The following is a 16,748-nucleotide window of genomic DNA, read 5'->3' as shown; positions in this document are numbered from 1 at the left end:
ATGTTCAGTTATTAATGTCACCCAGGCAGATGACGCACATTTTTCGGCCGTCTTCTGCGTTGTCTAAAGTGCTGTGAAAATGAGAACCTAGGTACCTTGCAATGAGACAATGGACATTCCAACCATGGACCAATATTGATTGTCAATATTTCGGCTTAAAGAGTACAAAAAGAAACAATAAACATTATGGCTCATAATACAGAAGCAAGGAAAGCCAAATACAAAACACTAGACATAGAATCCTCAGTCTTTCTGGTCTCGTTTATTTGCAGACATCTTAAAATCCCCACCCTGTAGCAGCCTGGCCAGGCTGGATGGCTGTCACTGCTCCAACCAGTATAGCGCGTTTGTTACCCACCAGAGCCTACAACGTCCAAGCTCCTTCAAGCTTTCTACCTTTGTCACATTCACTTTGCGCCTTCGCCCCAAATCATCCATTTCCTTTCCCTGCCACATTCACATTTCCAGGAAGCAGTCTATTCACATATCCCCTGTCCTATAGCGACAATGGCGTCACGCTACTCAGCTGCGCGACCCAAGCGCGACGGCGAGAACTTTGCGCGAACTCATCACAACGAAGATGGCTCCGACTCTAAACGGGTCAAGTTTGACGTCCGAAACCCCTCGACTCTGGCCCCCGATGCCCGCGAAGACGACGCGATCCTCGATGCCGATGTAATTGGTGGCTCTGCTGCTACGAAGCGAGGTGCTGTCAACCTCGACGGTTATGACAGCGACTCAGACAACGAAAACTTCAACGCCCGAGCCGAGAGTCGCAAACGAGGCAATGTCAATATTCTAGAGCAGCTTGACAACTACGACGCCACCAGTTCCGGCCCAGCTCCGGGTGCTGCTGGTGGTGATGACGATGACGATGACATGTTTGCCGCCGACGACGATGAAGAAAAGGAAGCTCCTGAGGATGGCGATTTTGACAAGAATGGCCGCAAGAAGGACAAGGTCCGTTTTCTCGACGATGATCAAATCGTCGGCCAAGAACAAGCAAGCAGGGACAAGGATCAGATTCGGCTCGACAACGAAGCAAGCAGCGACGACGAGGAAGACGTGGATCTGGCTATCCAGGAGGAGGGCGTCGACGAAGAGGTTGGCGCAGGAGGGCTCAAGAGAAATGCTCCCAAGGTTGAGGCGTTCAACCTAAAGCAAGAGATGGAAGAGGGTCAGTTTGATCAAGACGGCAACTACGTCCGCAAAGGCGGCGACCCCGACGCCGTTCATGACAGCTGGCTCCAGGGTCTTAGCAAGAAGGAGATGAAAAAGGCTGCGGCAGCCCATGAGAAGCGGGAGGCCGAGGCGCGAAAACGACGTATGGACGAAGATGAGGTTCTCGTGTCAGACCTCCTCAAGACTCTGATTCTCAACCTGGATCGAACAGAAACGCCGCTCGAGGCGCTGGCCAGACTCGGCAAGAAGCAAACAAAGCCCAAGAAGATCCCCAAGTGGAAGCTCAAGAAGATGAACAAGAGCGCTGAAGGCATGGACGTGGACGGCAGTGCTGACAGCCAAGATGCAGAGCAGCAGCGGATAAAGGCTTCAATTGATGCCATCACGGATGCTGCAGACAAGCTGCTAAGCCGGGACCACGAGGACATTTACGATCAAGAACGGGAGCTCCTCGTCCGAGAATATCGCAGAGAGACTGGCGAGGATTGGGTGGAGCCGGAAGCAGCAGAGGCTGACCAGGATCAGGAGGGGGAGGGGCAGGAGACGGCGGTGAAGCCGGGGACGATGTGGGAGTTCCGATGGGTAGATGGACGAGACGGAGGCGCCAGTCAAGGACCGTACGACGGGGCTACGATGAAGGCGTGGCAGGATGCCGGATACTTCCCAGAAGACGCGGTCGAGTTCCGAGTTGTGGAGGAGGGCCGGGAATGGAGATCGCGGGTCAAGGCTTTTGAATGAACAAGATTGCCACGGGAGATCAGCCGAGGCATTGGATATCGGTATGCCGTGTTAGTGCGGGCGAAACAGGCACTTTGGTGCACCAGGCGCCTGTCTGATTTGCCGCGAGACAGCCGTGCTGGGGCGACGGGCAAGTTCCAGGTTAAAAAGGTGCAACGGGCTTCCAACATGTTCCAAAGATGGACACCAACCGGCTCTTCTTGTGAGCATGTGGGTGCTCGGCCAACCAAGTGCATGTGTACATGGAGATGGACCGTTCTGGAGACGCGACGCCATGACGGCTTGTGGAGCCCGTTTCGCGTCGAGAACTCGAGAGCCCACTGAAGAGGCATGAATGCATGACACCAGACGGACGGCTGCGACGTTGTGGCTATTGGTTTGGGGCCGGGGAGAGCCACGTTGGATGGACGGCGGGCGGCACCTTGAAGGAGTAGCATCTGCGACGGACATGCGACGACGAGCATGCGGGCCCCCGGCGAGGCGTGGCCGTTAGCCGGGGTCCTGGATTCATGACGGTCAATGGTCAATTGGCATGATGGTGCATGATGGATGCCGCGGGACGATGACGAAGGAGGGGGAGGCTAAGAGCCAAGACGGCCTCCAAGGTGCTGGAAAGGGCTGACGCTGGGCAAGGACTGGCAGCTGGGTTCCTGGGGATCCCGATGCGCGGCCGGGGGGCGGGTGAGGCCGGGCGAGTGGGATCTTGAGGGGGGCACGAGGGCTGAGGAGGCTGAGAAGCCGGGGCAGGTCCCAGCGTGGAGTATGAACGATGGAGAAGCCGGGGGCCCAAGGTGAGGTTGGATGGAGCTTGAATGGGGTTGGACGGGGAAGTTGGCGACTTCATAGGCGAGGCTTGAGCCGACCCAAGCCCGTGATCCCGTGATGCTCCGGCGCGTGGAGCGGAAGCCGGGGCCGCAGCCGTAAGGTAGGCCGTAGCCGAGCGGTTACCGTGGGAAAGGGCTGAAAGGGGGGAGCGGCCGGCGGCAAACGGGCTGAGTCGGAGGGAGCAGGGATATTTGGTAACAAGTTGCACCTATGCATGCATGTAAGTGGTGTTTGATGATCGGAATAGACTCTAGACAGTGATCACTGATTCTCGGCGTCTTCGTCATGGTGTCTGTGTAGCATCGGACGTTACCATGTGGGTGCCTTGGTAGGCGCCGAGCAGGGCCTCGAAGTCGAAGCAAAAGATAATTCTTCCGGTGAGCAAGGTGAAGCAATTCATGAACTGATGTTGGCATCGACGACAAGCTATCTGTGGTCTAGCCCAGATTCAAGCTAGATGCGCCCAGGATTAGAGTGGAGGGATCGAGCAGGAGGCTCTGTGGAGGCGAGCGCCGTCTGTCCAAAAAGGGACAGGGGTTCGGTCAGGCCAGGTCAGGCCAGGTCGATCTCAGGTGAGGATCCTCGGTGAGATTAGAGATTTGGAAAGAATGAGACCACGTCCACAGACAGCGAGGGCCGTGCAACGCAGCCAGCCTCGTCTCTGATGGGGGGTTCAGTCGTCCTCAGGATCGGGACGCCCCCTGGGTGTCTCCAAGAGAGGTTGTCACAGATAAGCGGCATGAGGTGAGGCGGTGGGCTTTTGGCGATTGAATTGACAGATGGACTGACAAAAAAGACCAGGGTGAGAGGGAATTGATACGGCGTTTCGATGGCAGAACTGCGAATGCAGTCGGTCCGTCAAGGCCCGTGGCCTATCAACGGCCCGACACAGGCCCGTCTCGGTGAGCTGTTTGTCCATGATGGATGTAATTTCTGATAGCCAGGCTCACTGGAGAGCTCAACAATTTGAGGGCATGGACCCATGGCATGTCTGAGGGAGGGAGCTCTGATACAGAGAAGAGTCATCATGATTGAGGCCCTAGAGGCCTCACCTTGACGGGTCAACAGGGTGGTCATGTCTTGTCTTGTCTTGTCTTGTCGCCACCGAGCAGATATCTTGTTGCTACACCTGTGGCCGCATTAGCTGCAATAGGCATCATGGATTGCTACCGTACGCAACCACGGCGATTGTAAACAAGTTGACCAAGACTGTGTCTCAATAATAGCTCTCAACACCCCCCGCGACCCAGAACATGCTGTCGCCCCGCCGCATTGCGTAAAAAGACGCAACATGATGGTAAAGCCCGCAGCTAGAGTCGAGCGAAGATCAGGTACTAAACCCTCTTTGGGGCCAAGCCGTCTCAGTGGTGAACTTTCTAGCTCAGTTCTCCGGTATAAGTGGGCAAGGGCAAAAAAACGTAATAACCACGACAGACAGAGATGGAAACACGTCGAACACCAGTCGAGTTGAGCAGATAGAGAGGGAAAAGGTGAGGCGGAATATCATATCCCAGGAGGAATACTGGGACAAACCGTACGACACGCCGGCGCGGTGAACAGGGCGCCCCGAGCTTTCGGGAGGCGAGAGAGAGAAAACGTGGGTGCGTGCTGCGGCGGCGGTAGGCGCCGGGGAGCGCGGCCGTTTGTGAGGATGGATTGGATGCCGGGCTGCATTACGGGAAGCACATTCGCATAGGGATGGATACTGGGATTGGGGATATTTAGGCGGTAAAAGAGAGAGAAACCGTAAAGCACAGACAACAGTGGAGGGATCATAGGGAAAATCAGGCAAGAAGGGCAAAAGCCGGGGCCAGGGAGAGGGACGATGAGATCTCATCGTCGAACGCAAGGCGTAATACCTACATATCGGACGACGTCGTCTGCCCATTCGGCGAAGGTTCCGGGGCCTCCCCCTGGGCGAATGCACGTTGGCGGTTGTCGTCGTCGTCTTCTCGGTGCGGCGTCGTTGTCAACTCCCGGGCGCAGAGGGCCTGTGCCTATACGGTGAGTGATACTGCAGTGGGCGGCAAATATCGAGACATCCAAGGATGGATGGATGGAGGCGATGGAATGGAATGCGTGATGGATCCTTGTCGCTTGCTTGCTCATCCCCTCCAGGATGAAAAATGATGGAGTGAGGTGGCGGCACCTCCAACGCCAGAATCGATGGAGGGGCAGAAAAGGTACTTGGGTTCCTGCCAGGCCCGCCTCGTGTTGGGAGGTACCCCTCTGGACGCATCACCCCACCAGTCAGTGACGCCAATTGCTGGGTACCTCGAGCTCTGGCGGGGTCTTTTTTGTTGTAATCATGGGCGAGTGAAGGAAAGCATTCACGCTGTAGAATGGGTGAGTGAAAGATTTCATGGAGAAATGGAAAAAAGACGTAAACAATGGAGTAATACCATCGAACTAGTCGCGGCAATCAACCTCCAGTACTGCTCAACGCAAAGGGCGCACTAGACAGCTTGCTTAGCACGGTAGTAAGGCTGGGCTGGGAATTGGTCATGATGCCTCATCTGGAGTTAGCACCTCTCACCTTCATTTCTCTCAGCAAGTCCCTCACACCCTCCCTCTCACCCGATATTGGGAATATGGGGCCCCCCTGCCAGCTATGGATGCTGCTATTGCTGTCCAGTTGCTGTGCTGCTGCCCCTCCCATGCCCATCTTGCTCTGACACAGCCCACGCCCCTCCCCGCCCCCTCGCCCTCTGAGCGACGGACGGGAGGGACGGAGAGTAACGGGGGGGCGTGGGAACAAGGGGATTGCGTCGTGTCGTGTTGTCGCTCTGTCCGGTCTGGGTGTGTTCGTGGGATGGATGAGATGATGTGGTGGTGCCTCGTTAGAGGTGTGGACAGACCGTCTGGACGGGCGAATGGCCGCAACTGATAATCCGGAGCCCGGAATTCATATTTGTACTTCTAGTCCCCTCCTCCTCCTCAAACTCGACTCTTTTTTCTTTCCTTCTCTTCTCTCCATACTCATCACCTTCAATCAATAACAACCTCAAGTATGTGAACCTCACCTCATTCTCCCTGTCCTACCCTGCCCGCACGTCCATCACATCTCAGTCGACATGGGCATCATAACATGATGTCTACCTGCCTACCCTGCCTTTCCCACCACCACCTTCAACCGTCATATCATTTTCCTACCCATCACCTTGGTGATCAATCCCCGCTTCCGGCGGGATCCTGCTGGCTACTCACCCGCTTCCTCCCCTCCGAAAGACCGACGCGACAACGATACAACGACACGTCAATCGGGGGACGGGATGTCGGGCCTGGGCAAGCAGAAAACATGAGAGCTCTAGCTCCTGTTTAGCTGCCCCAGCCAATTGCACTCTGCCCCTCTTTCCGGCGACGTCTGCCCTCTCCACAGACCCCAGCAGGCATGTTCCCTCCCCTGGCAGAGCTCTTTCAGAGCCTGGTCTGTGGCGAGCGTTGCCCGGCTGGCGTCATACAATATAAATTACCCCGCCCCCTCATCTCACCTCACCCAAGCTTCACTCTTTCGACTCAAACCATCTTCTTCTTAGCTGGTCAATCTAACCGTCTTTTCAACAGAAACATTATCTCTACACTACTCAAAATGGCTCCCATCAAGGTCGGCATCAACGGTTTCGGTCGTATCGGCCGTATCGTCTTCCGCAACGCCGTCGAGCACCCCGAGATCGAGGTTGTTGCTGTCAACGACCCCTTCATTGAGCCTCACTACGCCGTAAGTCCCTGCCGACGAACACGATATAATCATCAGCCAAGCTGACCAACCTCTCTACAGGTCTACATGCTCAAGTACGACTCCTCCCACGGCATCTTCAAGGGTGAGGTCGGCAACGAGGGCAACGACCTCGTCGTCAACGGCAAGACTGTCAAGTTCTACTCTGAGCGTGACCCCGCCAACATCCCCTGGGCTGAGACCGGCGCCGAGTACGTCGTCGAGTCCACTGGTGTCTTCACCACCACCGAGAAGGCCAAGGCTCACCTTGTTGGTGGCGCCAAGAAGGTTGTCATCTCTGCCCCCTCTGCCGATGCCCCCATGTATGTCGTCGGTGTCAACCACGAGAAGTACGACGGCTCCGCCGACATCATCTCCAACGCTTCTTGCACCACCAACTGCCTGGCTCCCCTCGCCAAGGTCATCAACGACAAGTTCGGCATCGTTGAGGGTCTCATGACCACTGTCCACTCCTACACTGCCACCCAGAAGACCGTCGATGGTCCCTCCGCCAAGGACTGGCGAGGTGGCCGTGGCGCTGCCCAGAACATCATCCCCTCCAGCACTGGTGCCGCCAAGGCTGTCGGCAAGGTCATCCCTGAGCTCAACGGCAAGCTCACCGGCATGTCCATGCGTGTCCCCACCGCCAACGTCTCCGTTGTCGACCTGACTGTCCGCCTCGAGAAGGGTGCTTCTTACGACGAGATCAAGAAGGCCATCAAGGACTCTTCCGAGAACGAGCTCAAGGGTATGTTTTCCAATGATGTGACATAATACGACGTAGAGCTAACCATGACTTTACAGGCATTCTCGCCTACACTGAGGACGATGTTGTCTCCTCTGACCTTAACGGCAACACCAACTCCTCCATCTTCGATGCCAAGGCCGGTATCTCCCTCAACGAGAACTTCGTCAAGCTGGTCTCCTGGTACGACAACGAGTGGGGTTACTCCCGCCGTGTCCTCGACCTCCTCGCCCACGTCGCCAAGGTCGATGCCTCCAAGTAAGCGTAGATCGCTCAAGGGGCTGGAAGCAAAACCAAACCTAATTCGCCGTGGCTGGCCGGCCACCCGCGCCTGCCGCGTGTGTTAATGATTCAAAGAGACGAAGAAAGTAAAAAAATACCAAAACTCGATCCTGGGAGAAATATCGGAGGGGGTGTAACCAAGATGTTGGCATCGGCTCAAGTCCCTTACTAGGCAGAGTGTCCTTAGTATAGCCGTGGACAGAAAAAAAAAATAGATCCATCCCTCCCATTGAGATGATGTTTCCCTCTGCAATTCCGTGATGGTTCTGTATCTTGACTGTGATGTTGTTTCTCGTCATAAATTGTTGCTACCCCGCCTCTGAGCGACGTTGGAGATCGCGTCACATGTCAGCCCCACTCGATCAGGGACATGGGGGCAGGCAACTTCAGTCGATCAAAGAAAGGCCCTGGTCATGATCAACTACAACTTGTACGGACATACCATCACCACATAATTCCAGAGACTTTTCAAGATATTTTCTTCATTATCATGGCCTTGGCTTCACTACCAATACATTGCCAACCCTTGATTCCCTCACCAAGCCAAGAGAATACTCTTCGCGTCGTATCCCTCCATTTCCGCAGCCCATGTGGATGACATGCGTGCCTGCCTGTTCCATGATATCAAGTTCCTCCTGAGATACCTTCCATGCGTGCCTCCCCCCCTCTGCCTCTCTCTCGTTCCCATGGATCGCTTATCTCCTTACTCCTCGAGCCTCCTTTTTGACCCCTCAACTCCTCTGGCATCCTCCTCCCCTTTCTTGCCAATATCAAGCAAAAGTCCGTGGTGAAACACAGACACTGAATTCCCATGTTCCCGTGAGTGTGATGAAATAAAATGGATCGCTTTCCGTTTTGATCCGGGGGATATCATTGTACAAATCAAAAAGTCTTGCTTCTCATGAGGGACGTTGGCCGTCAGAGGTCCAGCGAGAATGCAACAAAATCTCAACAAAATTCCAGCCCAGCGAGTTGAGAATGATGGCCATGCAAAAAGAGCTAGCCACATGGGTAGTGGCGTACTCTAATGCTGTCGATGCGCTCTGTACCTCAATGCTGCTACTCTTGGTACTGTAATACCTGTGCTTGGTTTCTGCGCTGTCGATCAAGTCAAGGCTGGTGATAAGCCCTCTTCCGGGGAAGCCCTCGGTGTATGTCTGCTGCGAGGAGCAGATGAATATTGTAATGGTGGTCGTAATACATGTAATCAAGTCTTAGTCGTAGAATAACTGTAGTGTATGCTCTGTGCGAGAGTATGCGAAGCCCGGGGCATCTGGTCATCGGCTGACTCTGATGCTGGCCTCCCTGGGATTGAACTCGGGAGTCCAATCAACATTCTCGTCAACACACCACTGCCGAATGACACGCATCGATGCCTGGCAGACCTCGTCGACAGTGGACCAGGGGGTGATGTCTGCTCGCAGGTTGGAACTGTCAACTGTGTCATAGACCTCGCGCACCGTGGGCCAGTTGCGGAAGCGAGTGGCTTGGTGCTGATAAATCTCCTCTTTGGAGATATGCTCAAAGTTGCTGAACGACTTGATAAACTCGTCCGCCGCCACAGCCTGCAGTATCAGGACAAGGGCGAATATCGGTGGGTATCGCCGCGAGTCCCGACGTATCTCCTTTGAGAGGTAGTCGACCATCTTGATCAAGCTGGACCAGCCGCTTGGATCACACGGCTTGCTCTGTAGGTTGCGACTGACGTTGAGGAGGTGGAAACTGGTCATAAAGGCAATGGTGCTCTCTACCGCGAGGGCAAAGTACTTCTTGCGGTTCGACTCACTAGCCCGCGCGTCACCGGCAGCAAGCTTCATGCTATGCTTGTTCGCGACATCACCTTCATGCTTAAGTCGCCGACCCAAGTCTGAGAAGCGAACATGCTTTTCATATGCCGCCCGGGGATCGGCCTTGTCGCCTCGGGGGGCATCAGTACCGTTAGTGGTTGGACGATCTGACGATCCGGGGGGTACAGGCGTTGCGTTAGTTATCTCGCCAGGGGTATGAGCTTGTGAGTTGCTCGAGCTGACACGGGACATGGCAGTTGTGCCCTTCTTGGACGGCGTCGAAGGCGGTGGTGGGAGGCTCGAGACGGACGGCATACGGGGTCGTTTGACAGCTATTGTGTCACCCGTGTTCTCAGATGTGACGGGACGCTTCTTAGCCTGAGCAGGTGGCGCCTCAGTGCTGACCGAGCGTTCACGTTTGCCGGCTGGGAGGGCTAGGATCCGTTTTAGTGTCTGGCGCATGCGTTTGGATATCCGCAAAGTCACAATCAACCGCTTCCTTTCTTTGCTGCTCGAGACTTCTTCCTCTGGTTCGACAGGCGCCTTTCTGGCCGTCGTCGACTTCGGTTTCTCTTCGCTCCGCTTCTCAACTCGCTCGTCCTTGTCTCTGTCATCTCGCGCCTTCACATCTGATACCTTGGCAGAAACCTTTCTTCGGGAAAGCTCTGCTTCCAGAGCGCTGGGTAGGGTTGGGGAGAGTAGCGCAGGCAGTCGAAGAGGAGATTTGTCTTTGTTGGCGTCGTTCTTTGCCTTCAGGGGAGGTGGCGGATCGGGTTTCTTGGGTTTTGTCGGCCGTGTGCCATCCACGGCGTCCTCTCGAGCCCTCTTCTTCTCTCCCTTATCGGCCGCGTTCTGGCTGTCCCAGCTCAAGTGCAGTGGCGACAGTAGAGGGGGAACCGACGATCGCGAAGATTGGTCAATCTTGGTCGGCGTGTTCTTTGTGCTTCCCGAGACGTTGGGTCGGACGCCGTTGACTGAGTCACCCCGTGCGCGCCCAGCTGGCGAGGGATTACGAGCCGCGGCAGAAGCATTGGAGCTTTTGAGGAGACTGCGTCCATTAGTGAGCGTTGAAGAACTGGTCGGTTTGCCGTCTCGAGAAGAGTAGTCGGAAGGCGCCAGAGAATCACGCTCCTTGCGGCGCGGGGGTTCGTCGCGGGAGGGTCGCGGCCGGTCTTCGGCTGCACGAGGCAGGTCTGGCCTGTGCCGTTTCTGTAAGCGGTGGTCGTCGTCAATATTGGCGGAACGCTTTCTGCTGTCTGGTGATACGGGCCGAGGCGGAAGCGTTGGCGGTTTCGGAGGTAGTCTGCAAGAACATCAGTACATGAGCCCTCGGGGCGCCGAACCCAATCAAGGCACGGAGCTGCAACAAATATGTCTTACCTCATGTCAACAATGTTTTCTCTGTGTTTTTGTGGTTTAGCATCGAGAGAAGGATGAGAATCCCTTGAGCGATGGGGATCGGGTTTCCTGATCTCGTGAATAGACTTGGAGTCTGCATGTGCGCGCTCGACATCTCGCTTTCGGGCGCTGGGTGGCTCTGGGGTGGTGGTGTCAGAGGCAACACCCGAAGTCTTTTTATTCTTGTAGTCGCTCAGCGACAACTTCTTCTTCTCGCCGCCGCCCTTTGCGAGGAGGCTCACGTCGCGAGGGGGCGGCTTCTGGGGCTCGACACGCATGTCGTAGTATGATCTTGTGAGGAGGACACCGCGGTCGGCTTCCGACACGAGTGTCGAATACTGCAGACGGGTGTTTTCCCATTCCTCAGGGTTCTTCTGTCTGGATTCGTTGGCGGGGATGTGGTATCGCCAGTCGGGGGAGTAGGAGAGGTGGTGAGGCTTCTCGGGCAGGATGCGCTGGGTGAGCTGCTGGACCGTCTTCGCCGCGGCTTCCATTGTTCGTGGACGTGGGCATGCCGGGAGGACGAAGACGGGCGGTGCGAAGAGTGAAGGTGGGCGATCGCAAGTGACGCGCGGGGGGACGTGGGCGTGGGCGTTGGCGTGGGAGCCGCAGGGAGACCGAGAACGCGACGACAGCAGCGAGGGCGGTGGATGCGAAGGTGACGAGGGAGTGCGGATGCGATGATCTAGGTCGACGAGACGCGAAACACGAAAGTCGGGGAGTGCCTCGGTTGAGCGATGGCGGGCGTTGATTCGCCGGTCGTCGCGATGGTGATGATGATGCTGGTGGTGATGGCGGACTTGACGGGGCGGCACGAACCAAACCAAACCAAACACACAGCAAACCGGGGCCGAGCGACGAGTCCAGTCGCAAGACGATGGCGCGCTGGGGAAGGACGGCGCAGTGGATCAGAGCCCAGAAGCTCCGTGTAGGGGCCGACAATGGTATGGGATTGGACAAAAGAGAGCGATTGTGCAGGGGAATGAGGAAGAAGGGAAAATATGCAGGTAGCGAGCGTCGTTGATGCGGCTCGCGATGGAGATGAACAAGGTCAGTCACCCCGTACCGTACCTGGAAGTTAAGTGGTCTCGGCCTGGCCTCGTCTGTTGAGGTCGGTCGCTTTGTTTCCCCCCGGATCCAGAGAAGGGCGAGGGCGTCCAGGTGGAAACAGGAACCCGACGGCAGGAGAGACAAGGGGCGTGGAGGTGCAGGTGCTGAGTGCCCAGGCCAGGCCAGGCCCTGTAGCGATAGAGTTGTAGCGGCAGTGGTAGCGGTAGATGGCGGTAGTAGTGTCAGTGTCAGCCAGTGATGGACTTTTTTGTGGCTCCCTCAGTCTGGGCAGGTCCCGTGTGTGGCTGAGGGGGAGACCAAGGGGTGCCGGCTGTGTCTGTCTCACGTTTTCTTAGCGGGCTATTGACGGCATTGGCGTGAGCCATGACAGGGCGCGCTTGGGGTAAGCACGTCAGTCAAGTTACTTACCCTGTGATGGTGGACAGACGATTTGAGACGGAAAGTGCTGAGATTGAATGATGATGATGATGGTGTTTTTGTTGTTGTATCTGTTGATGGGTCAATCAAGGTTTGGTTTGAGGGTGGTGAAATAGGTACACGGAAGGAGAGAAAGGCTCGGGTGTATGCAGCACGAGAAATGGCTGACTCGTTGTTTGTTTGGTCGGGCACAACGCTCGCGGGCATTTACAGTGTCAACCCAGCGCCAATGTTCCGTTTACAGCAGAAAGTACGCCGAGAATAAAGGATCAAAGAGACGAAACAATGTTAGGTTCCATCCTAAAATGGTACATTCTTCTCATCGTCCGATGCTCTATTATTATCCCCATTGAGTTTATGCGTCTTCCACCTCTCGCACATTGGCGATCGTCTCACCTTCCACATCACCCACCACCTTCTCTCCTCGAACCATACGTGCAGCGGCACTCGCCCATGCACCCATTGTCTTGGTAGAAGAGCTTGTCTGCTCACGTGCCCTGTCAGGTCTGCGCTGTGCTCGCATTCATCAAAGAAACACAGGCTAGCATCTTACACTAGGGCCCTAACAAAGACGGCATCAGAAACCCTATGTGCACAATTCCACCTCTACCAACTCATTGATCAGCCTAATCCTATTACGCCTTCACTCCCGTCGTCGCTTCCCCTGCATCCTAATGCGCATCATTCGGCTCCGAGCCAGAGCCGCCTTCGGACCCGCTCAATTCTAACCTCATCTCACATCCTCGCGTTCAGAGTCTCACTTGCATCACTACGCAACTGCTCGAGACAGCAAGAAACATGGCACAGAAACATACATACGCTTGGTTTGTCCTACAGTCGACAATGCTTGAATATTCACGCGACGCCGTATTCATGATGAGGGTATATGCCTTTCCGCCAATATCCTTCCTTTTCCCAATTTCCTCCTCAGCCGCTTCCAAAAAAAAACAAAGCAACCATAAGCTACAATGGGAACGCCAACTCGAGGCTTCGCTCACACCCATACCGCCGCCACACTCACACGTCTCCAACAAAAAAAGCCACCCCGACCTCAATGGTTGCCGTTAACCACCATCGGGCTTCCGTTAGTCACCTTGCGCTTCTTGTTGGAGCTTTCAGGGTCGTTGAACCGTTTCTCAATCGCCTCCAGCCGCGAAGAGATGTTATCAAGCTGACCATGGACGTGCGTCGGTACATGAGCCTGGATCTGCTGCACCACCTCCCTATACCAGTTCTTGGTGCTTAGGTTGTTAGCCCAGTCGCTGAGATGCGTCAACTGCATCTGCACGTCGTCGAGCCCTCCCTTGAAGGCACCGCGCACTGTCTCGAGTTCTCGACCCAGCCCGGCGATGTTACCCCGGATTGAGTTTATCTCGACAGCTTGCTCCTGAAACTTCTTATCCAGACGGCCCGAGAGTTCCTCAACTCCCCTCTTGCCCGACTCGCCCGACTCGTGCGACTCCACGGTGCGTTCGAGTGTTGAGACCCTTTCGTCCAACTTCTTGATACCTGCCTCAAGCCCCTTCACCCTGTTGCGTTCTCCATCGATGACTTCCCCAAATCCATTGGCCAACTCCCCGAGTTTCGCAAAGAACGCCTTCCTTAATATGCACTCCACTCCCTGGACCCTGGTCTCTATAATTTGCAACACTTTCTCCTCTGCCATAGGTGTCTCAGAAGACCTAGGGCTCGCGCGTGCCTGCGACTCCCTTATCTTAGGAACCTCTGCAACAAGTTTCCTTAAGTCCTCAGCTGGTGGCATCTCATCGATAAGACGTTTCAAGTCTCTGGGCACTGGCGGGTCTTCGATAAGTCCCCTTAAATCCTTAGCTGGTGGCAATTCTGCCAGAAGCTGCTTTAGTTCCTCACTTGGCCATTCCAACGTGATAGTGCGTAGCGAGGCAACGTCCGCTGCTAAGGATTCTTGCTTCTCTCCTTGCCCCTTGATAGTAGACCCTAGAGAGGAGGCAATGCCATCAAGAGAGTCTTGTTTTTCCCCTTGTTCCTTGATAGTGGATTGCAATGAGGAGACATCCTCGGCTAGAGAATTTTGTTTTTGCTGGTATTCCCCTGCGATTGTGGCCTGGTCCTCAAGCATCTGCTTCAGTTTTTCCACCTTGGCCACAACCTCATCTACATCCTTGGTCGTAAAGAGCTGAGAGGACTGGTTTTCTGACTTGTCCCCCAGTCGCTTAATGCTCTCAAGGATGGGCTCAAGCTGGCCTTGAAGAGTCGAGATCTTGCCGTCTTGTTCTGTAACAGCTGTCTTGACCTGATCTGAGATGTCGACTTGTGCAACAGGTGCTGAAGCAGAAGGTCCCAGGCCAGCCAGCTGTTTGAAATGATTCTCGGTCGATTCCCGGAATTTCTGTAATGCTTGTTCATCGGATGATATCCTCTTCTCGAACTTCTCATCGATTGCTGTGATGCGGATACCCTGGCCTGTGTTGATACCCTCGAGTCTGCGCTCGAGCCTATCGAGCCTTTCCTCCAAGAGCTGATTCTTGCGCTTTTCCTCGTCGAGATTAGCCTTCAACTCCTGAACCTCAGACCCGTTGGTTTCATTCTGTGTCTTGATGGACTCCCTGACTTTGCCAATTTCGGTGTTCAGCTGTGTGTTAAACAATGTAGAGGTCGACCTTTGTAGTTCCATAAGTCGCGCATCGAGGCCAGGGAATGTGCCAATTTGTGGCGACTGTGCACCTGGTTGACTGTTGGGGCTTGCGGCCTGTGGCTTCTTCAAGTAGGTATCGAGAGCTGACTGCAGTCTATGGTCGGCCTTCTCAGCCTGATGCTTATACTTGGCTCGGCCGATCTCACAGCTTTGCACTTCTTTACGGAGCACTTCGCCCACTGACGCAAAGTCTGTAGGCCTAGTAGGCGTGCGCTCCAGGTCAGCTCTGACCTGCTTGAGTCTCGTCTCTACGCGGTGCAACTGCATGCGACAGTGGACGCTCTCGGTCAGTAGCTCTGCTAATGGCTTTGCATCAGAGGCGTGCATGCGCTGCCCAGATGTGCCGCCTGCTGCGGACGACGGTGTCCTCGACCCTGCCAGGCGCGAGTTAGCCATGGCCTTGTCGTGTCCTTGTCCCGGCATCAATGTGTACTGACCTTGGTCAAAGGCATTGCTGGAATTCCGAGAGAGGGATCTCTCGACAGGAGATATGACGGAATATTCATGGGCCGTTTTGTTGTCCCTTTCTGAATCTCTATCTCTGTCCCTGTCTCTGTCCCTGTCTCTGTCCCTGTCTCTGTCCCTGTCTCGCGAGCGCACCGATTCGTCTCGTTCGTATGAGCCACGTCTTGAGGAAGGCTCTGGCGGGGAGCGGCGGAATCTATCCGAGGTTCGATCGCGGTAATCGACGTCTCTAGATGTTCGTTCACGGTCGTCGCGGCGGTCGTAGTAATCCGAGGATCTTCGGCGATCGTTGTTATCTGGTCGCCTATATACGCCCGCCATCGTGGCACTGACAGTGTATTGGGAGCGCCAACATCCGGCGAAACAATGCGAATGAAGGCGAAGATGACCAAAGAAAAAGGTAGGGAGATTGGTAGTGCAATAATGAATATTTGGGGCAATATCTCAGGAACCTGATATTGTACAGTGGGGGAGGGATGAGGATTAGATGCGCGCTAGACTGTGGGCGTAGCTCGAGCAACGATGAACGCGTCGCGCTGTGGAGAAAGTTTGTATAGAGAAGAATCCAGAATGTAGGAAGGATCTGTTTATGATCGCAAGGGGATCAGCAGCGCATGGAGGAAATTGGATGGATGGTGATGTGATGGGAGAGAGAAAAGGGAGAAGAGAAAACACAGGACAAAGAAAGGTGGGAAGCGTTGTTCAGTGGAGGTGGACGGTTTGTGAGTTAGGGAGCGAGACAGGCGCCAACTGGCCGCCACTGCCAGTGCGGTCCCTCGCACCTGCCGTCATCCATCCAGCGGCCCCTCCCCTAGCCGTCATGGAATCACCATGGAGGAAGCTGCGGCTGGCTGCTTGTAGAATCGTATGAGAGCAATCGGAGAGTGGGGAGGTGCATCTGGGCTTGTCATTGCCGGTTAATGAGGTTTCGAGTAGGTTGCCGTGTAATCTAATTCGGCTAGCCTTTACTGTAGTAGGTAGTTTCCATTGAGACTGCCAGCTTTCTGCAGTACGTACTAATACAATAGTGACATTGTAAACGAGCCTAGAGACCCTTGCACAGGCAAGCTGCATGTTGGGCTCCGGTCTGTGGAACAAACAACGCATGGCGCTTTTGTTTCTCCAACAGGTGGAATCCCCAGGGTTTCACAAGAGGTGTCTATTCCATCCGCAAAGTCAGAAGGGGTACCACGATTTTCCGTGCACAGTGCACTGGTCACTGACTTAGGTATCCCGTAGGTAAGAGACATTGGAGCTTGGGAGATGTGGCGGTGCGCGCTAGGAATGTGGCGCAGCTAGGCGCGAGCCGCGTGCATGCCTTTTTTTCCCAGGTGCAACAGGAGCTCGTGAGCTTCCAGCCTCATCCTGCTGGCTTCCTCTGTCATTGACATAGCCTTGCACCACAACCCTTGATAATCCCAGACATTTTTTGCGCAAAACACGCGACAA

General features: G+C 55.0%; 4 protein-coding genes across 4 annotated transcripts; 2 read left to right on the top strand and 2 right to left on the bottom strand.

The window, feature by feature from the left end:
• Positions 1 to 507: 507 nt before the first annotated feature.
• Positions 508 to 1,920, top strand: NCS54_00527000 (GYF domain-containing protein; the record flags this gene model as incomplete). The annotated part of the gene is made up of 1 exon (XM_053150782.1): positions 508 to 1,920. The coding sequence occupies one exon, from the start codon at positions 508 to 510 to the stop codon at positions 1,918 to 1,920; it is 1,413 nt and encodes a 470-aa protein (XP_053006757.1).
• A 4,414-nt stretch (positions 1,921 to 6,334) lies between these two features.
• Positions 6,335 to 7,467, top strand: NCS54_00526900 (Glyceraldehyde-3-phosphate dehydrogenase; the record flags this gene model as incomplete). Its single annotated transcript, XM_053150781.1, has 3 exons — positions 6,335 to 6,463; positions 6,524 to 7,208; positions 7,265 to 7,467. 3 exons carry the CDS (start codon positions 6,335 to 6,337, stop codon positions 7,465 to 7,467), a joined length of 1,017 nt encoding a protein of 338 aa, XP_053006756.1.
• A 1,297-nt stretch (positions 7,468 to 8,764) lies between these two features.
• On the bottom strand, positions 8,765 to 11,166 carry NCS54_00526800 (Hypothetical protein; the record flags this gene model as incomplete). Its single annotated transcript, XM_053150780.1, has 2 exons — positions 8,765 to 10,577; positions 10,655 to 11,166. The coding sequence occupies 2 exons, from the start codon at positions 11,164 to 11,166 to the stop codon at positions 8,765 to 8,767; spliced, it is 2,325 nt and encodes a 774-aa protein (XP_053006755.1).
• Positions 11,167 to 13,211: 2,045 nt separating this feature from the next.
• Positions 13,212 to 15,620, bottom strand: NCS54_00526700 (Hypothetical protein; the record flags this gene model as incomplete). The annotated part of the gene is made up of 3 exons (XM_053150779.1): positions 13,212 to 15,208; positions 15,272 to 15,311; positions 15,435 to 15,620. 3 exons carry the CDS (start codon positions 15,618 to 15,620, stop codon positions 13,212 to 13,214), a joined length of 2,223 nt encoding a protein of 740 aa, XP_053006754.1.
• Between the last annotated feature and the right edge of the window lie 1,128 nt (positions 15,621 to 16,748).

The sequence above is a fragment of the Fusarium falciforme genome, chromosome 4 (assembly GCF_026873545.1).
Source record: "Fusarium falciforme chromosome 4, complete sequence".
Lineage (NCBI taxonomy): Eukaryota > Fungi > Ascomycota > Sordariomycetes > Hypocreales > Nectriaceae > Fusarium > Fusarium falciforme.
Note: the sequence above shows the minus strand (reverse complement) of the source record. Positions and strands in the feature narration are given on the sequence as shown.